Source organism: Cyprinodon variegatus, unplaced genomic scaffold, assembly GCF_000732505.1.
Source record: "Cyprinodon variegatus isolate N-32 unplaced genomic scaffold, C_variegatus-1.0 Scaffold156, whole genome shotgun sequence".
Taxonomy (NCBI): Eukaryota; Metazoa; Chordata; class Actinopteri; order Cyprinodontiformes; family Cyprinodontidae; genus Cyprinodon; species Cyprinodon variegatus.
The window spans coordinates 207,253-234,923 of NW_015150609.1; the positions used below are offsets into that span (position 1 = coordinate 207,253).

The 27,671-nt window shown below is 39.3% G+C and overlaps 1 protein-coding gene across 2 annotated transcripts in view; it reads left to right on the top strand.

Moving 5' to 3' along the window:
- Positions 1 to 27,671, top strand: part of znf609 (zinc finger protein 609) — a 104,862-nt gene that overhangs the window by 65,066 nt on the left and 12,125 nt on the right. For both annotated transcript variants that reach the window (XM_015377578.1, XM_015377579.1), the window contains one exon: positions 7,180 to 7,405. In XM_015377578.1, the coding sequence (XP_015233064.1) occupies positions 7,180 to 7,405 (226 nt within the window). The remainder of the gene's footprint in view (positions 1 to 7,179; positions 7,406 to 27,671) is intronic.

Below are 27,671 nucleotides of genomic sequence, written 5' to 3' on the forward strand. Positions count from 1 at the left end.
ACCACGGATTTCACAATTACTATTTTTAACTGACCGGACAAGCTTTGCGTGCACAGTGATACTCTGAGTGGATGATGAAGACGGGCCCGACTGTGGTGCGGCGGCAGCAGCAAGAGGAGGAGGAGTCTTTTCCGTTCAGCCATCCTCGAGTCGCGAGCAAAGTTAACTGCTAGACTTCACTTGTTTTACTTTTAATATCTGTTTGCTTACAATTTCATTCCAAAACATTGGTTGACATGCTGCAGTGATTTGGATTGATTAGATTTAAATGCTGCGACACGACTTGAGGGACACACAATTATGTTACAGGAACTCCGGGAGAAAAAAAAAAAACAACCAGACTCGATAGTGGTATCGATAAGCCCAAACGTTATTGATTTTCGGGTTTTGAAAAAAGTGGAACCGGGTCCTTGATAGAACCGGGTTTCGATCCCCATCCCTAGTCACTATAGAGCACAGCCGATGTTGGGATGCCCTGAATGTCTGCGGTAAGATAATTGAGACTAAGTCACACTGATAGTGTGACTTAGTCTCCAATAAATCCAACATGTAATGTTGGATTTATTGTTGGTAAATGCCTTCTATAAAATAACTGATGGGAATCACAAGCAGAAAATCCTGATTTGTGGGGATGTGTTGGCCTAGTGGTTAGAGCAGTACGGTTGTGCTCTGAGAACGTTGCAAGTACCTGGTTCGATCCCCACAGCCTCCACTCTGGGTCCCTGAACATGACCCTTAAACCCACATTGCTCCCCAAGCGCCGCACAATGGCAGCCCACTGCTCCCAAAAGGAGATGGGTTAATTTCTCCAGTGTGAGATCAAGAAAGTTCAAGTTTCTTTTTTCTTTTTTTTTTTTTGATTGGTCCAATCGTACATGAACTTAACTTTTTCATTGTATATATTCAGTTTTCAGGGGGGGGGGGAATTGAACTGCAGATGGTGATTTTGCACCAGTAAACACTTTATTAATCAACACAAGTATGCCAACAGACACGTTTAGATAAATATATCCTCTAATACATTAAAACAAACGAGGATATTTGAGTTGTAATAGATTTTATGATCAGAATTACCTTTTTGACTCAATGATAAACTGTAGCAAATTTAAACGATTTATTTTAATGGTTTTTGGTTCCAAAGGTTTTCAACCAGTTCAGACGATTTGATGTGAGGAAATGACTTCAAATTGCATCAAGGCAAACTGAGCAGAGAAATCTGGATTAGGATTGAAGACGAAAAGCTTCTTTTAGTGTTTATTTGATCATAGATGCTAATTCAAAGAAAACACCATTAAGATACGATTGCAGGGTTAAGAAACCTTGGTATAGAATCACAGACATCCAGCCATGATTTCTGTGAGCCGCGGCTGCTTCTTTTGAACACTTAAACCAGTTATTATACATCCATGAGGTTTTTGTGTTGAAATAATTTCAGTCTATGCTCTGTTGTTTACAGTGACTCATAGCTATTTGAGAACCAGGAACTATGCCACATACATGACAGGATTAGATTAGAGTTAATTTGAAATCTATCATGTCTCACAGTTTCGTGGAGGCCTCCTATGAGCTCTTTAAGCTATAGGATTGTTATGATTTGATATTTTTTCCCTGATGTGACTTTTTCAGTGTTAGAAGTCACATGGGCCGTTGCCTATTTAGAGAAGTGAGAAGTGATGGTGATTAACCCGCAAAACGAACTCTCCAAACTTCAAAATGTCTTGGAGTATATTAATACAAATGTTCCAAATTACCTCTGATCAGTAAAACTGCATACAATTTGCTCCTCGTCTGTTTCTTTCTGGTGTTTAATTCAATATATTTGTGTCTTCATTTATGTGCCATTTCTGGGCGTTTGTCTCAAAGATGAAAGATTTAAACATTTTCATCAATCATCCAGAGCAGAGCAGAGTTTTTATTGCTTGAAGAGCGAGCCAGCTGGGAGCCTTTAAATTAGTCCTCCCTTGTTGTATAACATACTATATGTCACCAAATTCATGAGATGGTTGCTCTCTTTTGCATTTCTTTGAATTTGTTTGTTGGGAATCTTGCTATAAACAGACGGTTGTTACCAGAAGAGATATCTTTCAGCCTTCTGTGTTTTTATCAGCCATACGAGTACGATTACATGTGTCTCATAGTGACACTTTGTTTTGTGTGTAATGAAAGTTAAAGTTAAGACTACTGTGCCCAGTTATGGCTAAGTATGTTTCCGTTTACTGCTGTTGGGGTTATTGTGTGAAATCCAGGCAGAATTCCCCTTCAGTCAGAGCACTGGTTACACACAGCTCCAGGCCCAGTGTGTTAAACATTATTTTTCCCAGTGTGGCTTTCTCGAGGGGGGTTGGCACGGGGATTCAGTTTAGAGAGAGATTGCGTGACAGTCAGGCATTGTGGTTTAGAAAATCCGTCTGTCAAGTGTTGCAAGGAGGGGAAGAAATCTTGGAATTTGGCATAGACTGGAGCGTTGGGTGAAGCCTTATAATCTTATGAGCTCTGTAGTTCAGTTGCTTGTGGTTTTTCAAAACCTCAAGCCAAACGTTGAGCACTTTGCTGTTTGTGTATACCCTCCAACCCAAAGGATGGAAATCCTTCTTTTCACTCTCATGTCGACTCTCCGTGTAAATAGCGTTGTTACCTTCCATTTGTGTCGAGTTAATGAATCCTATTCAAATGTTGTCTGTGAGTTTGTTAGGAAAATTCTACGACTTGAATACATTGACATTATGATTAGAATTTTATTAGAAGTTGAGCATTTCAAAGAGACCGTTTTAAGATTATACAGTAAAATTTAGTGCAACATTAATGGAAATAATTAGGGGAAATGTAATAAAATTAGGACAAAAATTGAGCTTTTGAGGGATAAAAGTTTTATCTCAGCTACTCTGGTTCACGCTAGGGCTGAATGGTTTGTCCAAAAATCAAAATTGCAGTTATTCTTTACCAATATTGCGACTTTATTGCGATTTTTCTTTGCACCAAACACAAGCGTGTCAATGATTTACAGGGTTTCAGGATTTTTATGACCTTGAAAGCCTGCTTGTCCAGAATCCAGTGTTGCAGGACTTTACTGTAACATTTGCACAAAAAAGTTCTTACTTCGACTATAAAGCGTTGATCTAGGTGCTAGCTGCAACCCTCTGTGCTCTTTTGTGCAACAGAATGCCCACTTTATTCATATTACCGCCACCTAAAGGGCTAGAGGGAGAAATTTAGAGTATTGCTCTTGTTAAACGTATTGTGATTTAAAATTAAGTGTTTCTGTGATTTGTAAATTACATTTCTCTACATTGTGATTATACTGCAAATGCAATTAATTGCCCGGCCCTTGTTCCACCTACTTCTGAATCATATCCAGTCCCAGATTGGTTAATGCAATGTGACGGATTTACGCATCCATCGCTCTATTGACAGTTTTGCTTTTATTCAACCAACTCACTGAAAATGCATATTTTGCAAACCCTTGGTCACAAACCCTTAATTTGTTCCCTATCATATTGTTAAAGGGGGATAACAACCATAAAAAAAGCATATATAACCTGATTAAAAAGGTACAGAAGGTGAGAAAGGTTATCCTATATGTGATTATTTCCCGATTCTTGAGATATTGGTCTAGACTGTGATCCAGACTTTTGGGTTCAGAATGGAGCTGGTCAGTTCGATTATAGTTTTTCCTATGTAGGGGCTGCTGAGACAATCAAACTGAAAACTGTTTTATAGTTAATTATTCATAAATCTAAAGCACTTTGCTGTTATGTGTTTTAATCGGATTTCTTTATTTTTAATACAGCTAATTCAAAGCACACAAAAAAGTAGAAATCACAAGTTTAAATTACTGAGGTTTTAACCAAGGCTGCAGGGAACGTTTCTAATGATAATGACAAAATCTAATTTGATTCCTTTAGTTTAAAACTGAAAAAGCAAAATCAACCGCGTCCTTAAATTTTTGTCTGATTCAACTGAGGCAGGGGTTCGGTTAAACTCTTAAATAATTTGTGATCCCATTTTCACCTTGGTAAAACCATTTTGTCCCTTCCTGTTTCTATTTTATGCATTTTATCATTGCTGTGAGCCATTGTGAGGGACCGAGGTAAAAAGCATGAGGAGTCACAGGGATTAATACAAAATTGGGTTTTTATTTTTAACCCCCCAAAAAAGAAACTTGCAAAATATACATGGGTTCAAGTCATTAAAGAGGTCAACAGAAAAGAGAAAATTTAACTCTATAAACTAACTGACTGCATAAACAAACATAACTAACTTAACAAAGAAATGACACACAAGGGTATATATATATACTAGCTGATAGACCATTAACAGATTTGCGGTAATTTAAACTAACCAAACAAGCACAAATTACAAAACACAGCAGTACAGTTAGGTTTGGCAATAAACTAATCTACATCTTAAAAAAATGAAAACACACCAACCGCAAAACAAATCCTAAGTGAAAATGCAAAAATTAGAAAAATAAGGAAAATTCTAATTCCCCCCTTCTAGCAGCAGCTGATGGAAAAGTCCAGTTTCCCCTCCTGCATTTAGCAGATCTGAGCCCTGGCTGCCATCTTTTGTTTGGCCAAACTCCTAGACACCATGGAAGGTAGGAGACAGATTAGTGACAAAAACACACAAAGAAATATGAATGAATGCGTACAAGTACAGTGAACTAAATGTGCACCTTTACAAATAGAACACATGTATTTGAACTAAGAATAAAGCCATATTGCAAACTAAAGTATGTCTTTGGATTAATAAAGGTGCATGTGCAGTACAGACTTCTAAGGTGTGGCCATAAGTTTGGCCATCACAGCCATGTTTATCTTTCTTTTTACCAGGCAATTAATTTTGTGATATTGATGGTCCTAAAAATGCTTTAATCTAAATATAATTTTTTTTTTTCAAGGGTACCTTATTTTAAACTTTACATTCAACATCATTCTAACTTCTTAATATTCTTAGTCCCATGTGAAGTATGACCCAGTATGACCGACCAAAGTACCTCTAAGTAACCTCTCTTTGGTATCTATAATTTAATGGATTCTCATTTGTTAAAGTAGACTGTGTTATAAAATGTTTATTAACTTAAAGGTTATGAACCGATTCACTGTCATGATTTTGGAATCGCAATATAAGGAGCCAAACTACAAAGACACAAATATAATGAAAGGACAAATCAACCAGCAGCTAATGCTCAGAGCATCAGCTGAATATTTTGATTGACTTAAAGAAAGCTTAGTCTGCTTTTATCTTCTACTTTATGCAGTGGGTGTGGCCATTTCCAGTTCCTGAGGGCCGGTATCCTGCAACTTTTAGATGTGCCTTTGGTTCAACACAGCTGAATCAAATAATTAGGTGATTAAAACGACTCTGGAGGAACTGGCTGCATACTGAGGAGGTATCCCACCCATTTGATTAGGTGTGTTGGACCAGGGGTCGATCTAAAAGTTGCAGGATACCGGCACCCAGGAACTGGGATTGCTCATCCCTGCTTTATGCTGTCACTCTAAATCAGGCATCCCCAAAGTCTGTCCTCAAGGGCCGCTGTCCTGCAGGTTTTAGAGGTTTCCCTTCTTTAGCACAGCTGATTCCCATGATTGCAGTTCAGCAAAACCCTGATAGTTAATCAACTATCAATGTAAATCAGCTGTGCTGTAGCAGGTAAACTGAGGAAGACTGAGAAAAATGAAGGCTTGGTGGGCCATTTTGTTTTTAGCCCTTTGTGGCTGACTTCTCTCCCTCACTGAAGCCAGCAAATTCCCAGAACAGACTTCATCAGCACTTGTTCTTCCTTTTGAGCTCCAGTAAAAATGAACCATCCGTACACACATCAGAAAGCTATGAAGCAACAAACCTTATGAGCTAGTATTAAATTAAATCAACAATCAATGTTTGGTTTCCAAGCTATCCTGGTCATCGTGGATTTAGACGTATTATGGTATAACTAATGCAATCCACACAGAATATTTGTATAATCTGTGTTTTTTTCCTAAGCGAGGATCATGACACTTTCTACCAAAAAATAAATGAAGCAGAAACTTGTATAGTTACTCGAGTTTCTGCTTCTAAGCAAACAGTGTAGTTGACAGTGGATCAGAAACATCAGAGAATCCCAGATGTACAGTTGGTGCCTGTTCATCCAGTAAACAATCAGTAAAACCCACCGAATGAAGTTGGTGTCAATCTGTCTGTTTCTGTGTCGAAAGTTCTGTCCTCCCTGACTTGCCTAAAGGTATCAAACTTCATATTCAGGAGCAAGTGCTTTAAGTTTTTGGTTCCCTAAGCACTCTGCAAACATTAATTTAAAGGCTTTGCCGGCTGATAATCTACTGTGTCAGTTGTTGTTTTGTCATCTAAGCGTAATTGGATTCAGCGTTGGCAGCATATTCTGGAGCACTGAGTGGTTTATGCCCAATTAATAAATGCTCGTTGCTGGCTGGAGCCTGGCATTCCTCCTGCAGCTCACTGCTAATTATTTGGAGCGCTTTATTATTGACTGCCTTGAATAAAGAGAACCCAGAGTGGTGGCAAAGCAGTCCTAAAATGATCATCGGTGTTATTCTCTGTGTCTGTTTTGTTTAGTTTTTTGTCCCCAAGCTTTTCCTGCTTATAGTTTGGCTGCTCTCGTAGTGTCCCTGCCACGCTGTCCTTTTCATTTTCCTTTTCCACCCGGACCCGCTGTCGTCTCGTTGCTGTCACAGCGTGTCAGAGCAGGTGAAATCAATTACTGACCCTCAGAGGCCTACTCCCTTACCACAACTAGCTTTTTAATAGAGAGAATTAATGAGCGATCAGCGTGTGAGATGATTTGGTGTCATGGATCTAGCTCTGCTGTGTGTGAGGGAGGAAAGCTTGGGGGTGGGGGGGATGTTTGCCCCGACCCTGCATTTCTAATTCTGTCCTTCCACAGAGGTGGTTGAGGCAGTTCCTTCATTCTCTGTCTGCTAATCACCTCTGAGGTTGGGGAGAAAGGAAGGAAAGACACAGTGGTACAATGAACCACTTAGTTTTTTTTTCTGTAGAGGATCTCTTATAAAGGCTTAAAGAAACAGCAGAATTTCTGTTCTTTTCCTTTCTTTGTGGGATAATACTCAGCATCAGCTCTGTATGGGATCATAAAGAACGTTCTAAAGTGTGTCACGTCTTCCTTTCTCCTGTCTCAAACCTCCTCGTCCTTCTCCACAGATGGAATCTCCCGTCTCCACGCCAGCTCCTCCTCCCCTCCACCTTCTGGCTGCGGTCGGCAACAGCGAAATCGCCTCGCCATGTGAGCAGATAATGGTGCGCACGCGCTCTGTGGCGGTGAACACGTCCGACGTGGCCCTGGCGACAGAACCCGAGTGCTTGGGGCCGTGCGAGCCTGGCACCAGCGTGAACCTTGAAGGCATTGTGTGGCAAGAAACTGAAGACGGTAAGAGAAGTGGTTTAACATAATACTCAGAAAATCTCTTCCTTGTGAAACACATTAGTTCTGCTATTTTTTTCCCTTTTTGCTCAAAAGCAAAGTTGTGAAATGTTGGGGGATGAACCTAACTGGGTTCTTTAACAAAGCACTTGAGCAATTAGACTAGACTCAGTATAACAGCAGAGCTCAGTTATCGAGTGGTGTTGAACTGCCCTGTAAGTATGGTACCTAGGTTTTTAATTTTCACTATAGTAGACTTTAAGAAAAAAGCGACTAGAAGCTGTTTATTTAAAAAGCTGGTATGATGTGTGGTTTGAATTGTTGTCCTCCTCGTGGACCCAATTCTATCCATAGTTCGACCAATCGTCAAATTTTTGAGTAGAGTTTAAGTAGAGAGAAAGTGGAGGAAAGCTTTAAAGCAGCATAACTAAAGTTCTCTGCATGTTTGGCCACCCTGGTGATAAGGGAAGAGGGTCATAACCTGGTATTTTACCTTTACAATCCTTCTAAAATAGATTTTAAATAAATGTTTTAATTATTTATAGCTGTAAAAAAAGGAATTAAAAGGAGCCCGCTTAGTCCCATTTTTTTTTCCTCACACACTGTAGTTTGGCTTGTGTTTATCTATGCCTCTTCATTTGCTCTACCTTTAACACATGAGGATGTAGCATTTGCTATATAGGAAGTGTGTCATGGCCATCTTTACCATAATTTCTCTGTCTCTTACACAATGGGTAGGAAAAGCTGCATAACCTGCATATGTTACGGACTGCCTGCAGGTGAGCCCCTGATAGTTGGAATTGTGGTGATAGCAAGGTGGGCTAATGTTAGCATCCTTCCACAAATTATTTCAATCCAGATGGAGGATCAGAATGAACAAAGAGCAACTGCAAAAGGCCTTAGCAATCCCTGTCTTTAGCTGTGAATACAGTTTATTTACTTAGAGGTGTGATGTCGTTTTAGGTCAATTGTTTAACTTTATCATTAAGACGATATGTTGTTCCTGAGACCACAGCCAGAGTTTGTGGCACTCCAGAGGAAAATGTACATATTCATTTTGTTGATGTGGATTCTCTGTTCTGTTTGTTCTCGTTGGATATTTATTAAAATGAATGGAGATAAAAGCTTTTGAGGTTTAATTATATTTTTTTAAATAAAAAGTAGTTTATGATGGATTTTATTTATTTTTTTTACCTTGTCTGTCAAAGAAAACATTTAGCCACTTATTAGAAATATCCCCTAAAACTTACTCTCGTCATATTCAGACTCCAGTTTGTCCTTCTTCACAGCAGAAGGCAAAAATAAAATCTTCTTACTCATGTTTGGAGTCTGATGAGGTTTGAGGTGCAATTGTGGTCATTTGTGATTCATCTCTAGAAACTTTTATTTTGCTAATGCAAGCCGTAGCAGCAGACTCCACAAAGTAGCTTGGTGAATGAGAGGCAGATTACACTTCTGCAACCGCAAACATCAAATGTTGCTTGGGTCCTGTTTTTTGCTGGTATGCTTCTGCACCATCGGTCTGGAACTTCTAGGGATACACTGCAGTTTCCCACCAAAGCGCAAGGGGGAGCCTATTCGAGTACTCTCAAGAACTTTGGCAGATGGTCACGAGAACTTCTCAGGCGGCGCCGTGTTTTTCCCCAAAACAACAATAGCGCATCTGCAAGATATCACGGTCACATAGATGGATCTAGAGTTGCTATCGAAGAGGAACAGGTTCTGTTAACATAGTTGACAAAAAGACAGATTAACCTTTCGTCATAATTGTCCAATGTAGTTGTTCCTCGGTGTTTAAAAATCAAGGACCAACCACTGCTGCTTTTTGTCTTCAGGTTTGCGAGCGTCCGACACGTAGTCGTGTTGGTTTTTTTTGCACAGAGACAGATTTGACGGTTGCAGAGGCTATGCGTCAGAAGCATAAATTAGCCTTAAGAGCACACAGCAAGTCATCAAAAATACACCAGGGAATTCGACTCCAATCTCACTAATGAGCTGACCAATAGAGCCAGTAGACTAAACTTTCTTAAAAAGATGCAAGCTAATTTTTGACCTTGGGAAAATGGCAGGCCATGCATGCGAAAGAAAAACTTTACCTTTGAATTTGCATAATGAACCGATAATGATTCTGCATTTAACAGCTCCACATTAAAACACCACCACCACCATGCTCGTACAGATAAAAGCTTCACCTTTACTGTACCAGAATATGCCAAATACCTCGTGGACATTATGCCTATTTGTAAGGGCTGCTGTAAATGTTGATGCATGTTGATTTTAGAGCACAAATGCCCATCTTGGTAAACAGCCTTAACATCCATCTTAATGAGAAACAGTTTTTCTCTGATTTAAGAGACACCAATGTTTTAGCTAGATCTGTAGGCTTTTGATCATCCTAATTTAATTTAATCTGCATGATTGAAAACACGTCAGAAATACCTTAGAATTTGTAACATAGCCTTAATCATGAATGTGTAGATTATTCTAAGACATTCGTCAATAAAGGCAGGGAATTAAAATGGTCAAGCCAAAGATAATTGTATGCAAACTTCTGTCCTAAGTGTACATGGTGGCTGTTATGTAATATATCAAAGAATTTCTTTTTAAAGGTTTATGTCATTACTGTTTATATGTTTCCTTTTGAAATCTGGAAATGGTGGTGGTGCCAGTTTGTGCTTTAACAGCACATACTGCATTATACTGCCTGGCAGAAGTTGGCAACAAGTTCTTAGGTGGCCTTGATTTGTTTTTCCTGCCAGCGAGTGTGTAGATGAGTTTGTTGCACAGAGATATCTACTAGAAAACATCATGCCTCTATAACAAAGCTGTGTTTGTGTGTGTGTGTGCTTTTTTATTTGTTTTTTTTTTTTTTGTTTCTTCTTGCAATCCTGCCAGTTGGGAATAGAGTTGGCTCATCTCCTGCGGTGCAATCTGAGTGAAATCTTATTCACTCTCTTTCCCAGCCTTTGATTGAAACCACATTGAGCTTATTTAATTTTAAGATGTATCAGTATCATTATCAGGTTCTGTTGGATCTGAGAAACCCGGCTCAACATTTTTTTCCCTTCCTGTTGTGCATGTGAAATAATGCAAATAATGAATCTTCAAAGCAGCTGGCGCTCAGCCGCTCTGCGGGCATGCTGAGTACAAATCGCCCACACATCCACAGTTGCTGTCTGTTGGTTCACTTTGAGGATCCAAAAAAGGATGAAAAAAAAAAGCTCTTTGCCTCATCAACATTCCCAAAAACAGTCCCTGCCATTGAGGGGCTTTTCCTCTTCTATCCTTCTTTTTGATTTTTGCTCCCGCTCTGAGCCGTGTTTGATTCCCTCCTTTTCTCCTCTCTTCTGTTACCAAGCATCCAGCCGGTCACCCCTTGACTCTGTATCCAGGCAAAGCAGGAGAGAGTTGGTGCATGGCGTGGGGGAGGAGGGCTGAGTTGGGGAAGACAAGGCCACTTCTGTTAGTGACACAAACATGGCTCTGAGCCAACACCAGTACTATGCCGTTCTCCCTCATTCTCTGCCTCCCACAGAGTGATTGAGCCCCCCCTTTGCCCTACCCCCTTCCCTTTCCCACTACCAAGCCTGTCCTTCGCCTGCACTCTCTCTCTCTCTCTCTCTCTCTCTCTCTCTCTCTCTCTCTCTCTCAAGCTGGTATTTTGGCTGAAAGAGGTAGTGGTTTGGTCTGGTGAAGCTGTGTTTTCCTCTGATTCTGTCCTGTCTGACTCAGTGGGGAGGACGAAGGTGGATGCTTTTAGAGTGGTTTTTAAAGTGGTGAGGTGGGGGTGCAGGGAGGTGGGGGGAGGGCACTCTGCAGGTGTAGCACACAGGTTGTTATGGCTGTCAGAGCTTTAGAGACCACTCGGGTAAGATTACAAGTGCACTCACTTTGAAGATCCTTTTTTTTTTATCTAAGAGGAAAAAGACTTGTCAGGCAGACAGAATTTATTCCTGTCAGGGTTTTATACTTTAAAAATTAACGTTAGAGAACTTGATAGGAAGGATTACATGTGGTAAAACATTAAATTTATTTTCTATTTTTTTATGTTGATATATAATAGTGGCTCTATTGTTGGAATGGGTTGGATAATTATGTTGTGTAAGTTTGTTAAAAAAGCAAATGTATTCAGTTTATTACTAGGGAGGATTTGTGTCATAGACAAATTAATATGTTAGCCGGGAGAAACTGATGGGTTACATTGAATTTATAGATGATCAGTCCTTGCGCCACTATTGAAATAAATGTTTTAGTTGCATTAAAACCGCAGGTAAAATATGCTTATAAAAGACTTGGGGTTATTTATAGGCCTACAGCACCACTTGCTTTTTGTGCTTTGAAACAAATCAATTCATATTTATGTTGTTAATCAATGCGTGTCAGATTTTTAATTCTTTATAGTCAAATGGATATAATAGGTTATGAACTTAAAGGTTCTTTTAATCTATAAAACTGCCGGTTTATGAAAAATAACTGACACAGCACTTCAAAACAACTGTGGTTTTTCTTATTTCTGTGCTGCTCATTTTAAATATCGGCTACAATGTTTCTCTAATAACTCAACCTGTTACTTAGAGATACATTAATGTATGTGTTTGATCCCAATGATCAGGTTAACCGTTAAAAGCACCCAATGCAACATCTAAATAATAGAGAGTGTAATATCTGTTCATGAAATGAGAATATAGTTTTATATGGTGGCATCAAAGGGTTGAAATCTGTGCTAAACAGCTAAGATTTTTACTCATGTTTTGTTTACAACTTTATGGAAAGCTCTCTGGACACGAGTGATCTAGCTAACAGAAATAAAACAAGTAATTTTTTTATGTATCATTGCCACATATCGATATTTTGGAAGATTTTGAAGGTTGTTTATATTTATTCAGCAGTTTGTTGACATAAATGTCCTTTCAGTCCTGGTATATTTGAATAGATGAACACATACAGAGCCGAGGTACAAAGCAAAAACAAAACAAAAAACAGAAACGGGTTTAAAACCCGGATATAATTTTTTTTTCTATAACCAAATAATTAGTTTTTATCTTAAGAGACTTTATGGTTTCCATCAAAGTATCAACAATTTAGCCTTATTCCCAGGTAAATAAAAGTATTATTCTCAAACCAACCTTTTAATGATAATATGCAGCTTTGTTTCTAATTCACTCACCATGAAAAATCTAAAAGATGTTTTGCTTGGGAACTGCTGTGAATATGCTGTAAAAATGTTAGCTGTTGTTTGCAAGAAAATCCAGTGTTTCATCTTAAACATTTAACCAAGCAATTGATTATCATAGCCGTATAATCCGCGTTCACAGATATATGTTCTGGTATCTGCAGTCAGGCTATTCTCAATGACTTCTATTGTACTGCTTTTTTCACACTACGTTAAACAACTCAAAGATATGCGCTGTATTTTCTCTCTGCATCATTTTCTATAGTACCACCTCCTGAAAATCCGCTGAGTAGCTCTGAAATGAAATCGACCTAGTCGCCATTTGCATCATACTCCCATACAGCTGCTGTTCCTTCAACAAATTAGAACCAACTCAGGCAAATCTACTCAAAGAACTGGGATCACACCCAATCCTCACAGACAAAGCAGAGGCATTGTGATTAGAGGTGAAGTTAAAAAGTTTTCCACATCCTTTCATAGGCAAGGACATTAGGCGTTTGTGTGTGTGTGTGTATCATTCAACATGCCAACCAACAGCTGCTTCATCACCTCCGCCTTTTGGCCTAGTGGGAGTAAATGAACAACAAACTCCCAGTAATTGTCCGTGCCTCACCCGACTCGCTCAATGCCAGAGAAGGAAGCAGACGAGGAGGAAGCAAGCAGCACATAATAAAAGGCGATCAAAGAAGCTGGACCTCTGGTCAGAGCTGACAACATTTTTGCTTGATGAGGATGAAGGTTTTGTTTTTCTTCTTCCCCCAGTGTAATTTGAGCTTTTTAGCACACTTGCATAAGGGTAGTGATTTAATAGAAGCCAAAATGCATCATGAGTTGCTGTTTGGACAAAATAACCCACATACCCTTTAAAATGATTTAAAGATAGATTTATATGGATCCGTGTAAGAGAGCAGATAAAGGTCTCACATAGGAGAGAGTCTCTGTCTCCTGTCAGTCTGGAGGCAAATGAAGCATAGAGTCTAAGGGAGGTTGGGTGGAGGGGGGGTCACAGCTATGGTATTTTAAGGCCCAGCACTGAAACAAATCCCCTCAGAGCAGACGAGGCAGTGGCAGCTCCCAGGGTTGTCGGCGGGGCGACGGGGTCGTCCCCTCCCAGGCTTAGCACGCTGATACCTCCAAATGCCATCTCTGAGATGCAGGAACAATTTATTGGTCTTGAAATACAGCCCAGAACGCCTTGGCTCCTGCTCCAGGGCAAAGGGAACACAGAGGGGGCCCCTTTAGCCCAACATTGCAGCTACATGCCAGTGGCAGTGTGGCGTTTACACCCCCAACACACATCCACGCACACACAACCCCTCTCCTCAGTTCACAGCAGGCTATTCCCAAAGCAGGTCCCACAGCTTATTATGCTCCCCAATAGATAAATAATAAAAGCTATTTGTGATAAATGTTTGTCTCATGGATTATTTATACAGCAGCCATCACTGCAGCATCTGAGGCTATAGTTTTATCATGGCAGTTAGAAACTGCTTTGCTTTTAGGCAGAGGAGATGTGAATGTATAAGACAAAGAAGTGAAATCTTTCTCATTTAGTGCTGTCTAGGATTCCCAAATGGCTGAAAGGACTGATGGTCTGAGTTTTCTTTTTTTTTCTCTACCCAGTAGAACACATCATCCCTGTGCTGGTGCCTAGCCCTCTTTCCGTGGCTGCAGGTGGATCACTTAAATGTCTCTGATCATCTACATATTAAGGGGAAATATGAACATTTCCTCCAACGTAGATAAAAGATTTAAAGAAAAAGGAGGGGCTTAAAAACCAGACTAAAGACGATTTGGGTGTAGCATGAAAAAAGAAACGAATTGCTTGGCCAGTTTTTGCTGTAAGATCTCACCCGGCCATTTCTGCATATCTGGGAAGGGGCAGATCCTTAGCTAGTTTATATAGCAGCTTTGTTTGGCAAGGCACAGGCTTTTGAATTGTACGTTGGCCAATAATCTGCCTGTTTTAGATAAGCACATGACTACTTATGCAGATAGGACTGGATAAAAGGCAGTTCCAGTTGTGCTTATGTGCTGCATCACGGTAGAAAATAAAGGCAAGGATCCTATAAACTGACTGACATTTACCAGATTTTCAAATGTCAAATTTTTAAGTTTTTCAATAAGTTTGTTTGTGCATGTTTGTAATCTTTTACAATTTTTTGGACAACTGAAAAAATGTTTGGTCAGTGTGCAGATGTAACACAAATATTGCGTTGCAGTACTTTAGATTGCCTTAACATAGAGAAATAGTGCAGTTTGTGGACATGATTCCTCTGTTGACAAGGACTGCTGGGGGAGGTGTTGCAGAGAGCTATACAAAGTTATTCAAATGCCAAGCCTTTGTTAGTGCAATGCTGGCTCCATGCTTGATCTAAGAAAAGTTTGAAGGCTGATTTCTCCTTAATTTACCATACAGAGGGCCAACATTTAAATCTCAGATATTCAGATTTTTTTATTTTCAGAAACTTTACATAATTTGCTTAGACTCAGCTCTTCCAGAATATGTAAATAAATATAAACAACACCAAGTAGCCTTGTTGATAGTCTTACCAAGGCCTGTCACATATGATTAAAACACAGTTTGAAGTATTTGAAACTGTAATTTCTTTGTAGAAAATTATAATAAAATAAAAAAAAATAACCACCCCTTTTTGTTTTAACAATTAAAATACCTAGAGTGAGGTGGAAAAAAACGGATCCAATATAAATATAAAACATATGGCTCATTCCCACTCATCTCTACTCAGCTTGTTTCAGTGTGGCACATTTTCTTTCCTTTCATGCTTTTCCAATAGTTTATTCCTGAGCAGTGCCTCAAACGCAACACCAGTTGGAGAGATATGTGTTGTAAAAGATGATGGACCAGCTAGAGCTCATCTGATGGGGGTTCACAAATATAACACATGGCAGACATCTAGTGATTTGGCCCATAAATGCCTACTTAACCAACATTTTGTTTTGAACACTTGTAAAGAAATTGTCACACTTGACTGACACTAGGAGGCATTAAAATGTTAAACAACTGTATTTTCTATTTATACATGTAGTGTGGTGTTGTAAGCTTGCTTTCTGTGCCCTACATTGTCCCTTAGAGTCTAGCAGAATATTAGCTGCAGTGGAGAAAAAGCTGCACAGAGTATATATGCTGCAAAGGTCACTGGCCTATTTCAAGTGTGTCTCATTACAGCATAGATGTGTCGAGCATAAGCCTGCATTTACTCAGTGATTTGTGTTGCCATCCACAGCCTTGCCCTCTACTTTCTCTCAGACTCTGACAACAAACAATAACCGAGCAGCAATTTCTCTTAAGTTAGTGTCACTACACAGAACCTGCTTATATTCAAATGGTACTTTCTGCTCTGCGAAACAAACCATAGAAATAGTCCTGACTTGAGATTAATGGAGTAAAATATGTGTTTAAGAAAACTAGACTTTTGGATTACACTCGTTAAAGACTTTTTTTGTAGCAGTCGGTAAATTGTAGCCTAGTAAACTAGCCCCGGCTACCAGGGGCCAAAATCATTTTCGCCTGCGATTGGTCTAGCCTCGATCAATGCCCCAGGCCCTAGAACTGATGGGCCAATCACAATGCAGAGATGTGTTTTGAATTTTTGCATGCAAAGTGGGTGGGGTTTTGAGATGCGCGATGCTGGAGAAAGCAAAACAAGGAAGATAGCAACAACTGTTGAACAGTTCTCATTTGACTCAGCTTTGGAATCAGTTCTGGAAGGATTAGATTTGAGGTTTTTGCTAAAACATGAGCAGGAAGAAGCTTTATGCTCATTCATTTTTAAGAAGGACATATTCTTCGTCTTACCGACAGGCTGTTTGTTTACACTCCGCCACCAGCTTTCTGTCGCGCTTCCTACGTCACAGTCATTTGCACTCATTGGTCAGAGCGTTGGCCAATAGGCACAGACATGGTTTGAAAAACAACGGGTTGTTCTAATCAACAATCTTCTGATGTCTCATTCATCGGTGCCAGACTAAATTACACATTTAATCTCACATATAGTCTGGTTTATCAGGCTAGGTAAATTGTGGATCCCTTACTCATTTGACAAAATCAAAAACTGTAGCCTCATCAACCAACACTATTTCTAGTACATAATTTTGAATTAATTTTTTCACTGTTTTCTTAAAATAAATCTTTATCTACATGGTTTGTGGAATTCCAATACCCTTACTTGCCCAACTGGTGCCCATAATATTGACCTAAAAATTAAAAAGTACAATCGATGGCATGGCTAAAGCAATGTATGGCTTAAGATTCTCCCAAAACTAGCATATGATGTTTATGATTTATTCGTATTGTTAAACTTTAATATATGTATTCTCATTGAGACAGAAGTTCTTGATTTCTCATAATAGAGACCTATCAGCACTGTTTAAACACTTGCTGCACCTTTCCTCCTCTCTAAATGTCTTAAGCTTACAGTTATATAAATATATTTCAGTAAAGCATGACAGATATAAAATTAGGGCAATAGTAATAATATAAAATGTACTATTGTGTTTTTGGTTTTTTTGGCCAAGTACAACAGAGTCTGCTGTTATGAAGTGGGTCTCTATGTCATCACTACATAATCTGAGTATGTAGTCCGCTCAATTACACCAAAATATCTATAGGTCTGGACAGCTTCACAGTTCCCTCCAAGTATTAACATCTGAACTCGAAAGAGTATTGGTCATAGTTTGATTCATGAGTTACATAAATCATCATACCCCTAATGATATGGTGAAGGATTTTTAATTTCCCCTTTCTATACTTCCTTAATCTCGAGTAGCCCAGTGTTGAATAAAGGAATTCATGTTTAAGTCTCTATTTTAGCTACTAGCTATGCTTTACTGCCGACCACATATCGGTGACTCATCAGATTGTTTTTACAGACGAGCCATGGCCGCTCTCCGGGAAGCTGCCAGAGGAACTGTCCTTGAAATTAGAGAGAGCGTAGTCCGGAGGCCTGTAGCTGTCGACTGTACCAATGAACAGCAGGCAGTTGAATTTAATAGTCAATTACAGATGATCAATTTTTATTAACAGTTGGGCACAGATGCTAAAGAATCCAGCAAAAGTAGTAAAATGCTCTCTTTCCTCTCTCTGCACACAGATAATTTCAATGTTCTGTGGAGACACTCTCAGCCAATATTTACCCCTACGAGTACTTACTTTGCAAGAGAGAAAGTGGAAATTTCCAAGCTAAAAGGTTGTTTACCTAAAAAATCTAGTTAAAATGACAGTAAAAAAACATAATAGTTACAAATTATTTTTCCTGAGGGGGAGAGCCTTATTTTGTTAGTCACACATTTAGTCTGAGAGGTGATGTTGGCTGGATGGTTGCTGAATTAACCCAAATCTCATAAAAAAAGAAAAGAAACATTTCTTCCTATTCTTATTGGCTGACAACTGCCTCTTTCCAGCACTTAAACAGTCTGAGAGTATAAATCATAAGCCTGAAGGAGTTGCAGGCTATGCCAGTGGTTGTCACAAGATATCATGTTTTCCTTATACACGTCAAGGAGAGCTTGAGTAATGTGCCTTTGGCAGACCCGTCTCTTAATCTCAGCACCATCTCCTCTAAGGAAAAACACCAGAGGGATTGTTTTAACAAGAGCTTGTAGATTCACCCACATGGCATTTGAAGCAACTGCACCCTGCTCAAGCACCGATTATTTAAAGAAATATGTGCGTGTAAATATTGGGGGGAAATGTCAACGATTCAATAATTTGGTAATTTCATGCATGGAAGTGCTGCTCTGTTTTAAATAAACTGTTTTTCTTCCTTTTTTTTCTAGAGGTATAGAGCGGTGCATGCCGCTGATAGTGTGGGACAATGTGGAAAGCATGCTAATACTCGGTTTCCTTCCTCTCAGTGGTATAAGAGAAGTGACCTTCTCACTGGCTGTTATCCTGTCAGTGACAGTTACCTTACTCTTTTTATAAACCAAAAGGCAGCCTGAACTTTTCAACTGCAGCTTTTTAATCCAAATAAAATCATCAACCAGGCCCAACACAGATCCAGCAACTCTGTTGCATTTTTTAGATACATCTCAGAGCCTAAAATCTGTCCTTTTTTGGGAAGGGAAGGTGTTTAGATAAATTGCATTAATTGCAGTCGGTGCATCTTTATGAACAGAAAATAATCATAGCATGGCAATTTATGAAATAAAATGAGAGTCAAAGACTCTTCATTTCTTCAATATCACATATTATAGATTTGCTCACGAATGTAAACGGCTAAGTTCACACTGTACTTTTTGTGGTCTTGTCAGGAAGGACAACTTTTCTCTTGTGGGTATGAATACTTGAGATGTAACTGAACGAAAGCCTCTGGTATTACTGTGTCTTTCAGATATGAATAGTATTACTAGAATTGAGTAAGAATTACCTTGATTGTCTCAGGGGGGAGTTCATGTGACCTAACAGCAAATTTAAGTTGAATGGAAACATCTATAGACACGCATGGATAAAATATAGGAAAATGACACTTTGAGTTATTGCAAATTTGAGTGGGCTTCTTTTGACATGTGGTGGTATTAGTAGTTGTAGTTTATTAGTAGCATATTAGTATAGTAGTAGTAGTACTAGCAGTGGTAATTATTTTGGTAAAAGTGGTACTAATAGCAGTGCTAGTGGTACACCTAGTAGGGGTAGTAGAAGTAATACCAGTAATGGTGTTATTAGTAGTATAGGTCCTAGTAGGGGTGGGTGATATATTGAATTTACTTAATGTATGTTGAGTTTTCCCGCAGCCATTGAGTACAAATTCCCATGACGACATTAAATCGTCTGCATCTATTTCAATGAGAGTTTTATTTCTTCCCACACACTTTGAATGCATCATAAAGCCCTCCTCCAAACAGGGTCATTTTCTGCGCGTGACGCACGCACACTACAGCAACCGGCAAACAAAATATGGCGACAGCAGGTGTTTCAGCTGAGCAATATACAGCAGTGGTTTGGATTTCACGCCAAAGACGTCGAACAAAAGGCGCTTATTTGTAAGACCAAAAACCGTTGTTGCAAAAGGTAGGAGTACAAATATACTCCACCACCTAAAAAGTAATCTGCTGCAAAATGAGGAATGTTGTAAACCCTGCATGTCAGCGTCTCCCCGCACATCGATTAAAATGTTAAATAAAACAGCTGTGAAGCCGATGACGTTGGCGTTGTCGTTTTAAGAAGCGATCAATGAGAGAAAAATTAAGAGATGGAGGGATACCGCAGGCGCTATTTATTACATTATTTAAATGGGTTTTTTTTTAGACGCTCTAATGCCTGTGATGTGATTTTCAGAGGTTATGCAGGTGTTTTCCAAACTTGGCAATATTTTCAATTTAACAACTTTTTGTGCTGCTTTAAAATTCCCAGCAGGTAAAGATCAGTGCTAATAGTTTGGAGATGCTCCAATAAGGCTCTAATTTTTGGATAGAACTTTTGTTTTTGTAATTTTAGGTCAATTTCTTTTTTCATTCCGCATTTTTGTTTTTATTATACACCAAATAGCCCTTTTATATTTTGCATTTTATTTAGTATTGCATGTTTTTGCTTTGTTTCCTGTTTGGTTGCTGGGATCTTGTTAAAGGTCTGATACTGACACCCAAAGACATAATGAGGCAGAATGAGTAAAAAGCTTTGATCTGGTTAAAATAAAGTGAAACATAATACAATTTTAAACCAAAAATTTGAAGGAGTAAATCAGTGCAATTTTATGGACTCTGTTGTTTTTGAAGGTGATTTAAACATATTGTGATATATATCGTGTATCACGATTACAGCCAAAATATTTTAGATTTTCTTCATGTTTTCTTCATCTTCTTTGTTTTTATAAGAACCACCAATCTGAAATCTAACACATTCATTCACATTCAGTCTCTAGTGCATCAGGGAGGATTATAATGGTGGACCACACAAACTCTTAACCCAGGAGTGTTCAAACTGGAGCACTGAACCCCTTTGGGGTTTTTTACAGACTGCTGCCAGGACTGCATTCCAATGTATTGCTTCCACATTCGGTGCTGAAAGTGACTCATACCGCTCGTCCTAAATTGCTGTCTGCCCAGCATTTAAGCTAAAGGTCATCCTGAGGACTTAGTGTTTTGACACTCACATAACCAGACAAGCTCTACTTCACTTTATGCACCGCCAGAGCAGAATAACACAGTAAAATGAAAACATGCTCGACACTTGGGTGCTCAAACGCTTCATTTGTCAAGGTTACGGTTATTGCTTTTGGCAGCACCCAGTTATCTTTTATCTCCAGTGATGAATACTGACACCATTTTTCTCATTGTTCTCTTTTGCTTTTTATCTACGCACAAGTCTTTAAAAGCAAAGCTTCGGCACAGTACAGAGAGCAAGAAATTGAGGAAAAACAAATCCCTTTAGCAGGATATACAGTTGATCTGTCACATTAGTTTCTGAGCCTGTTTTGAAAGGTGATAATTGCATGCGCTGGTAATCGTTCACACAAGTGGACACATTCCGGTTGTTTCTGAGGCATGCCAAGATGTCTTCAGCGTATTTAAAGACTAATAGAAACCTTTGATTTAATATCACTCCAGTGTTGCACCTAATTATTGCAGAGAACGATTTGCCATTTTCAGAGATAACTGAGGCATTTGGAAGAGGTCAGTCAGTGAAAATGCCATTAACCCCTGGAGATTCCTGTTGAGCTGGAGGAGATCAGAGGTCAGCCCGTGAACTCTCAGGCCTCACAGATTTGAGCAGCAGAAGACCTGATATTTTGCTCCCACTGGAACCTAATGAAATGCGTTAAGTGGGGAGGAGGGGAGGTTTAAAAACGGGACATGGCAGACTTGCTGCTCCTGACTTAATTTTTCGCCTTTCATTATCCTCTCATCCAAGTAATCTCACGCGTTGGAGTTCAGAGCCCAAATAGAGCTGCCATTTGTTGTTCAACAGCACTGAAAGGAAATGAGTGTTAAAATTACAGGCCAATTCCTCTCATTAATGCAGGCCTCATTCAGTTGTCCTGGGTGACCCTATTAAGCCTGACACAATAAGGGGGGAGGGCAGAGGGCAGGGAACTGGGTTTGCTTTATATCAGCCTGTCCCTTTTCTCTCCCCCTGCTGAAACCCTTCCCTAGAGAACAAATCCCAAGTGTAATGCAGCTTCGCAGAGCAAGTTTTATTTTCCGATCTTTGAACCCCAGCTGCTTTTTCCCCTTCTAGACTAAATCCTGATACAAATCCAGTGAGTCAACAAGATTAAGGTTCAAACAAACACGTGTACATTAAACAATTAAGATGCACATCAAGTCATCTTAAACTCCTTTAATGAGGAAATAAACTGCCAACACCCATAATTGATTCTTTTTTTAAATCTGTGTATGTTTACACTTTCAAATGCAAGTAGTTAAAGAAATATATCTATAACAGATACAGCTTTAGAGCCTTCATCTAAAACTGCAGTTGTTTAAGATGTGTTAAGATTGCAGCGTTTTAGGATTGTGCTTACTATTGTAGCGTTAAAAAAAACTGAATGGCTGCACCTCCACCTGATCAGAACTCTGCTTTATTCATGCATCTCCAAAACCAACTGTAGCTGAGTTGTTGATGAATTTGCCGACTAAAAACCAGAAGATTATAATGTTTTAGATTATTGCTTCTTCAGAAAAACAAGATACCAAACTAGTTTAGCTCTCCTCATATGAATCTTACCGACTTCCCCCATCTCTAATGACTGCAGTTGTTTAGTGTAGTTTTCAAAAGACACTTGTTTTAGATGGCAGGAGGCATTTTGTCCATTTAGTTCGCTGTGTTTACTTTTAATGCGAAATCTATTTTTCTTGTCGCCTTCAAACAGAAAACAATTCAAATTCATCTTACTGTATAATTTAGAGACACCTCATAGAAAATGCACATTTCTTTGTGCTGCAAGAATGGAAAATAAAATAAATTTAAAAAAATGTAATTTATTTTATCGATGTTGATGCATATGTTGGCCAAAAATAACTGAATGTGTTTAGTTTAAATGGACCTCCCGAATAAAGAAAAAACAAATATATTTTACAGTATTTGACTTGCAGATCACGGATTAAAATCCATGAAAAGAAAACTTTCTATTTGACCTCAGGCCAATGGATTGTGGTGCGTCTCTATCTAAAGATGCACAGCATCATGTGATGGATAAGCTGATTGCCATTGATCTAAATATTTCCATGTAAAGGAGGTAGAATCCATCCAGGTAGCAAAAAACACTATTTTATTAGAAGCCAGGGCTGCCAACATTTTCATACCACCTAAAAAATTTTTTGGGAGACAAAGGATCCTCTCTTTAAAATATGGGAAAAATATAATCTTAACACGGCATTTTTATTTTCTTAGCATAATTTTGTGCCCACTAGAGGAAATGGAAAACTGTACTTGTTTTGATACAACTAAGTATGCTGTACATAAAACAGTAATGTTGAGAATGTCAAAATATGTTACCATATGTTACATCTCCATATGTTATATCTCCATATGTTACATCCATGATACGATTTTTGCTCATTTAGTTTTGCGGCACTGTGATGCAGGTTGTAATTTAATTTACACTGCAGCACTGAAAATGTGTTCAGTTGTACCGTTTTGAGAATGATCACTGTAATAAAAGCATTCTCAGTTAAAATGATTAGTTTTACTCAGTCAGTGAGTATAATTTAAATGGCTGTTTGTTTTCCAGTCATTTAGTGTAACTGCTGAACTAAAGAGGGAAGTTAGTGTCGGGAACTCTTCCTGTTTATTGTGTGTAATCTGCAAAAAACAAACAAATCCAGAGCTCTTAAAAAAAAGAAAAAGAAAAAATGATCGTGGAATGTAATTGAGTTGTCCCTACATTGTGTTAAGGCAGCGGCACTATCATTCAGAAAAGGCCAGAGGCTAAAAAGTGAAATGACTCAGAAGTCTGAGATTAGAGAGTTCCTTCCAGGCTTTGGTAACCGAAGCTGTCCACAAGGAAGAAGGGGGAAAAAAATAAAGGCGATCACCTGGCACCAAAGCAAGCAACGTCTCTCTAAGTACAGCTGCCTTTTTTATGAGTTCATAAATATTCTGTCATTCCATCTGAATGTAGTTTTCTTTTAAAAGATGTTCAGTAATGTCAACTTTTTTTTCTCAAAAAACCAGTCACAATTAGTAAGGCCAATTCACCGGCCACCCATTTAGAGTTGAAGTGCTCAATGAGACCGACCGTCCCTCCCTCTTATCAGCTGCTTTCATGCAGCTCCACACTGCGAGCTATGCTTCACTTACAGGCAATGAATTATATCGAGGGAAAAACAGGGAAATTCCTCTGGAAAACCCAACAGCAAGCACAAGCAATATGAGTTTGTGGAGAAGATTTATCTCGAGGCAAGGCAGGGATCCTTAACCCGCTGCCAAACACAGCACACAAATCCTCAGAAAAACACAGCAAAAAGTCACTGATAGAGGGAGGTTCAGCTCAGACTGGATGGAAAACCTTGATGGTGATGTTTGGACGCTTAATGAAACTGTTGTCATTTAGGCAAACTAACCAGAGGGAAAATCTCTCTAGCTAGCAGCTCAATGTCCAAGCTATCCGTGTTCCTGCTCTGTCTTTGATATACAAGAATCTTGATACCACATTTGATCTGTGTATCACAGAGATCAGTGCCTCTTTTCCGCTATTATCAACTTAAAGGGATTCAGTACTGATATGTGACTATTTTCACACACTTGTGGTTCAAACTATTCAGAGTCGCGACTAAAACGCAGCTTCACAGGACTCGCTGTCACCAGTTGATTAGGGGGGGCGGTATCATTAGAAAGCTAGAGAATGGGAAAATTAAACTCAACAAATTTCATCAAAAGTGGCTGGAAAACGAGGAATTCGGGACATGGCTGCTGCCTGTCGACAGTAAAGATGACGAATGATTTTGCCTTGTTATATATTAGCCTTCCTTGGCATTCTTCTTTAAATCTGTCAAGAGCAGGCAGCTATCTGCCAATTATAATTAGCCTGATAAACCAGATTAAAAGTGTAATTTAGTGTGGCCCCGATTGAATGAGACATCTGAAGATTGTTGATGAGAATAACCCATATCTGTGCCTATTGGCCAACGCTCTGACCAATGAGCGCAACTGACTGTGACGTAGGAAGCGCGACAGAAAGCTGGTGGGGGAGTGTAAACAAAGAGCCTGAAGTTAAAACGGCAAATATGTCCTTAAAAATGAATTAGCATAGAGCCTCTTCCTGCTAACGTTTCAACAAAAAACCCCAAGTCTAATCCTTCCAAAACTGATTCCAAAGCTGAGTCAAACGAGAACTGTTCAATAGCTGTTGCCATCTACCTTGTTGTGCTTTCTCCAACGTCGCACAGCTTAGTCGTCCCGCCCTCAAAACCCCGCCCAGCTTTAAATCCAAAAATTCAAAACACATTCCTGCATTGTGATTGGTCTGCCAGTTCTAGGGTCTGGGGCATTGATCGAGGCTAGACCACTCGCAGGTAAAAATGATTTTGGCCGCTGGAGGGTGGGGCTAGTTTACTAGGCTAAACTGTAATACTGCTTTGCTATTAAAGCTTCAGCCCTCACTGAGATACTACTACATTGTAATTGAAAGTGACTGAATCCAAACTGACAGAATTGTTGCCTATGAAAAAGTGGCATAAGCTTAATTCAGGGAATCAGTATTTAGTGCCGGACAGTACAATTGGAAAAGTATAAGTATAGTTCGGAGTTAGGGGTGGACAAAAATACAATAATTGACTTTTCGACACATTTCTGATATTCCAATATACATTATACTCTGTCACTAAAGCATTTTTTACTGAGTGAGGTTTACTTTTATCAGGTTTCTTTTTAAAGTACATTTTTGTAAAATGCTATGACAGAAGTATTTCATAAATGTGGCAAAATGATTATCATAAGTTTAAACAGGATATGGCTGAAGTCATTCTTAGCAGTCTTTCTAAGGCTTTTATTTTTGTAGATTGTTATAAGAATTAAATCCTATCGACTAAAATTAAGAAAAATGTTTATATAACCTTTGGCCATATTGTCTAGCCTTATATGGGGAGGGTGTAAATCACAAACAAAAAGCTGTATTTGCATATTATGACAGTGAATATGGATAATTGTTTTAAAGTGGGGTAGATTATTGGTACTCAAAGGTTCTCAATGTTTGGGGGGAATTAGAAAATGCAGGATGCTAGAGTAAATGTTTATTTTTACGTCTTTAAAATAGAGATAAAGGTGGCATAATGTATACATTTTATAACTGGTTATTGTAAGATAAGATGCAATTGTTTTTTACAGATTGCCTGTTTTTCTTTTTGTTAAGAGGATTGCAAACAAATTGGGTGTATTAATTCTCTCCTTTAACTCCAGGCAAGGATAAATGTATTAGAAATCACACAAAAACATTTGAGTCTCATTCGTGGCTCTTCTCCATTGTGCCCGGCTGCATAAACGACTGCATAAAATCTAAAGGGCTAATTTAACATCATTAAGACTCGACAATTCGTGGTATCATTTCTAACCCCCTCTCTCTGGAGAGCAAAGGGAAGGCTATATCCTGCACATCATGAAAGGGTAGTCATTCATGTGCTCTGCCTTGATTTACATCCCTGCCTCGACCAGCTGCCAGAGCCATTTTGTGTTTGAGTGTTTCAAGAGCTTAGGGGGCGGACTCTCGAAGGCGTTTTAGAAAATGGGCCTGGGTTCTTTTAATGTGACAGAAATCCGAACTCGAGGACCTCTCCAGTACCCCGCACTCTCTCACACACACACACACAAACACACATTTGCTGTTTGTTATAGCCTTGACCAGGTGCTCATGTTTTGCAGCCATAGATTTCAAGGCAGAGACATGCAGCCAAATGTCAGCAGGTTGCTGTAAACATATATAAATCCCTTATGCTCCTCGCGCTTTATGCCAGAGGCAGCAAGAGAAAAATGAGTTCTGAAATGTGAATTGTGTGTGTGGGAGACGGGAGGTGGGGGGGAGACGGGGATGGTTATACCATTGAAGAGAGGAAATGACGGCGAGGGTGAAGGAGGGGAGAGAAAGTGGGGTGAGCAAGAGAGAGGTTTCCTAAGCTAATAAAATGCTCTGGAGGATAGAAGCTGCCAGCCAGCATTCCTGTGTCATTAGATAAGTTAGCTCACTGCATCCTCCAGTTTCTCTGTAGTGCTGAAGTGGCAAGCTGAGGTCACCACCAGGGAGCGAGAGGGAGGGTGTGGGCAATAAATCCTGAATGTTTTCACGCAGTCGTTGTTCTCAAATCCTCTGAGGCCGTTTGGTTAAAAATCTAAAAAGCCTCAATTGGGGCCTTCATTTGAAACCACTTTCACACAGCCACTTGTAACCATGTCCTGTCCATATATAGACTGGCCTCAAAAACTGAGGATATTTATGATCAGTCATTTTATTTCTTCATTCAAACAATGCTTCTTTGTAATTATAAACAGGAGAGTCTGTTTTTTTCACCTTTAAATGACGCAATATTTGTGAGAAAAACACATGTGGGTTTAGCATCAGAGTTGAGTAGATTTATGTTGGACACATAAACTTGCCAAATTTTCTCCATCAATGCCAAACAGATTTTTTGTAGAGTGTGACCGTACAACGGTCCCTTAAATATACTCAGTGTCCCCGCCCCTTCCACAGACACTCTGCTGCCATTCCTCAAAATTGTAGGCGTCCGCAGACAGGAGGCCTCTGATTGGTCAAATCTACATCTGCTCTACTCTATGCTTATTTCCTGTTTGGTACTTTATCTTCTGTTTGTATGAACACCATTGTGGAAAACAAATCATAAAGTTGGACCAGCTAGAAGAGCGAGGTGTGCGAGAACGCTGGCAACCTTTTTCCCTCCTGGATCCCCGCTCTTTTTCGCCCTCATGTCCCTCCATTGTCTCACAAACTTGCGTTTTTCTATTTACTCACCGCCTCGGCCGTATCTAGACCCACAGCTAGTTCCTGATTGTCCCTTTTGCTCTGTGGAATAACACAGCGCAGACCACACCTCAAAATTAGTCATAAATCAAAAATATCTGCGTCATACCTGCGACAAGCTAACTGCGACACACTGCTGTGGGGGTATAACCAGCCCTTTATAGTACTG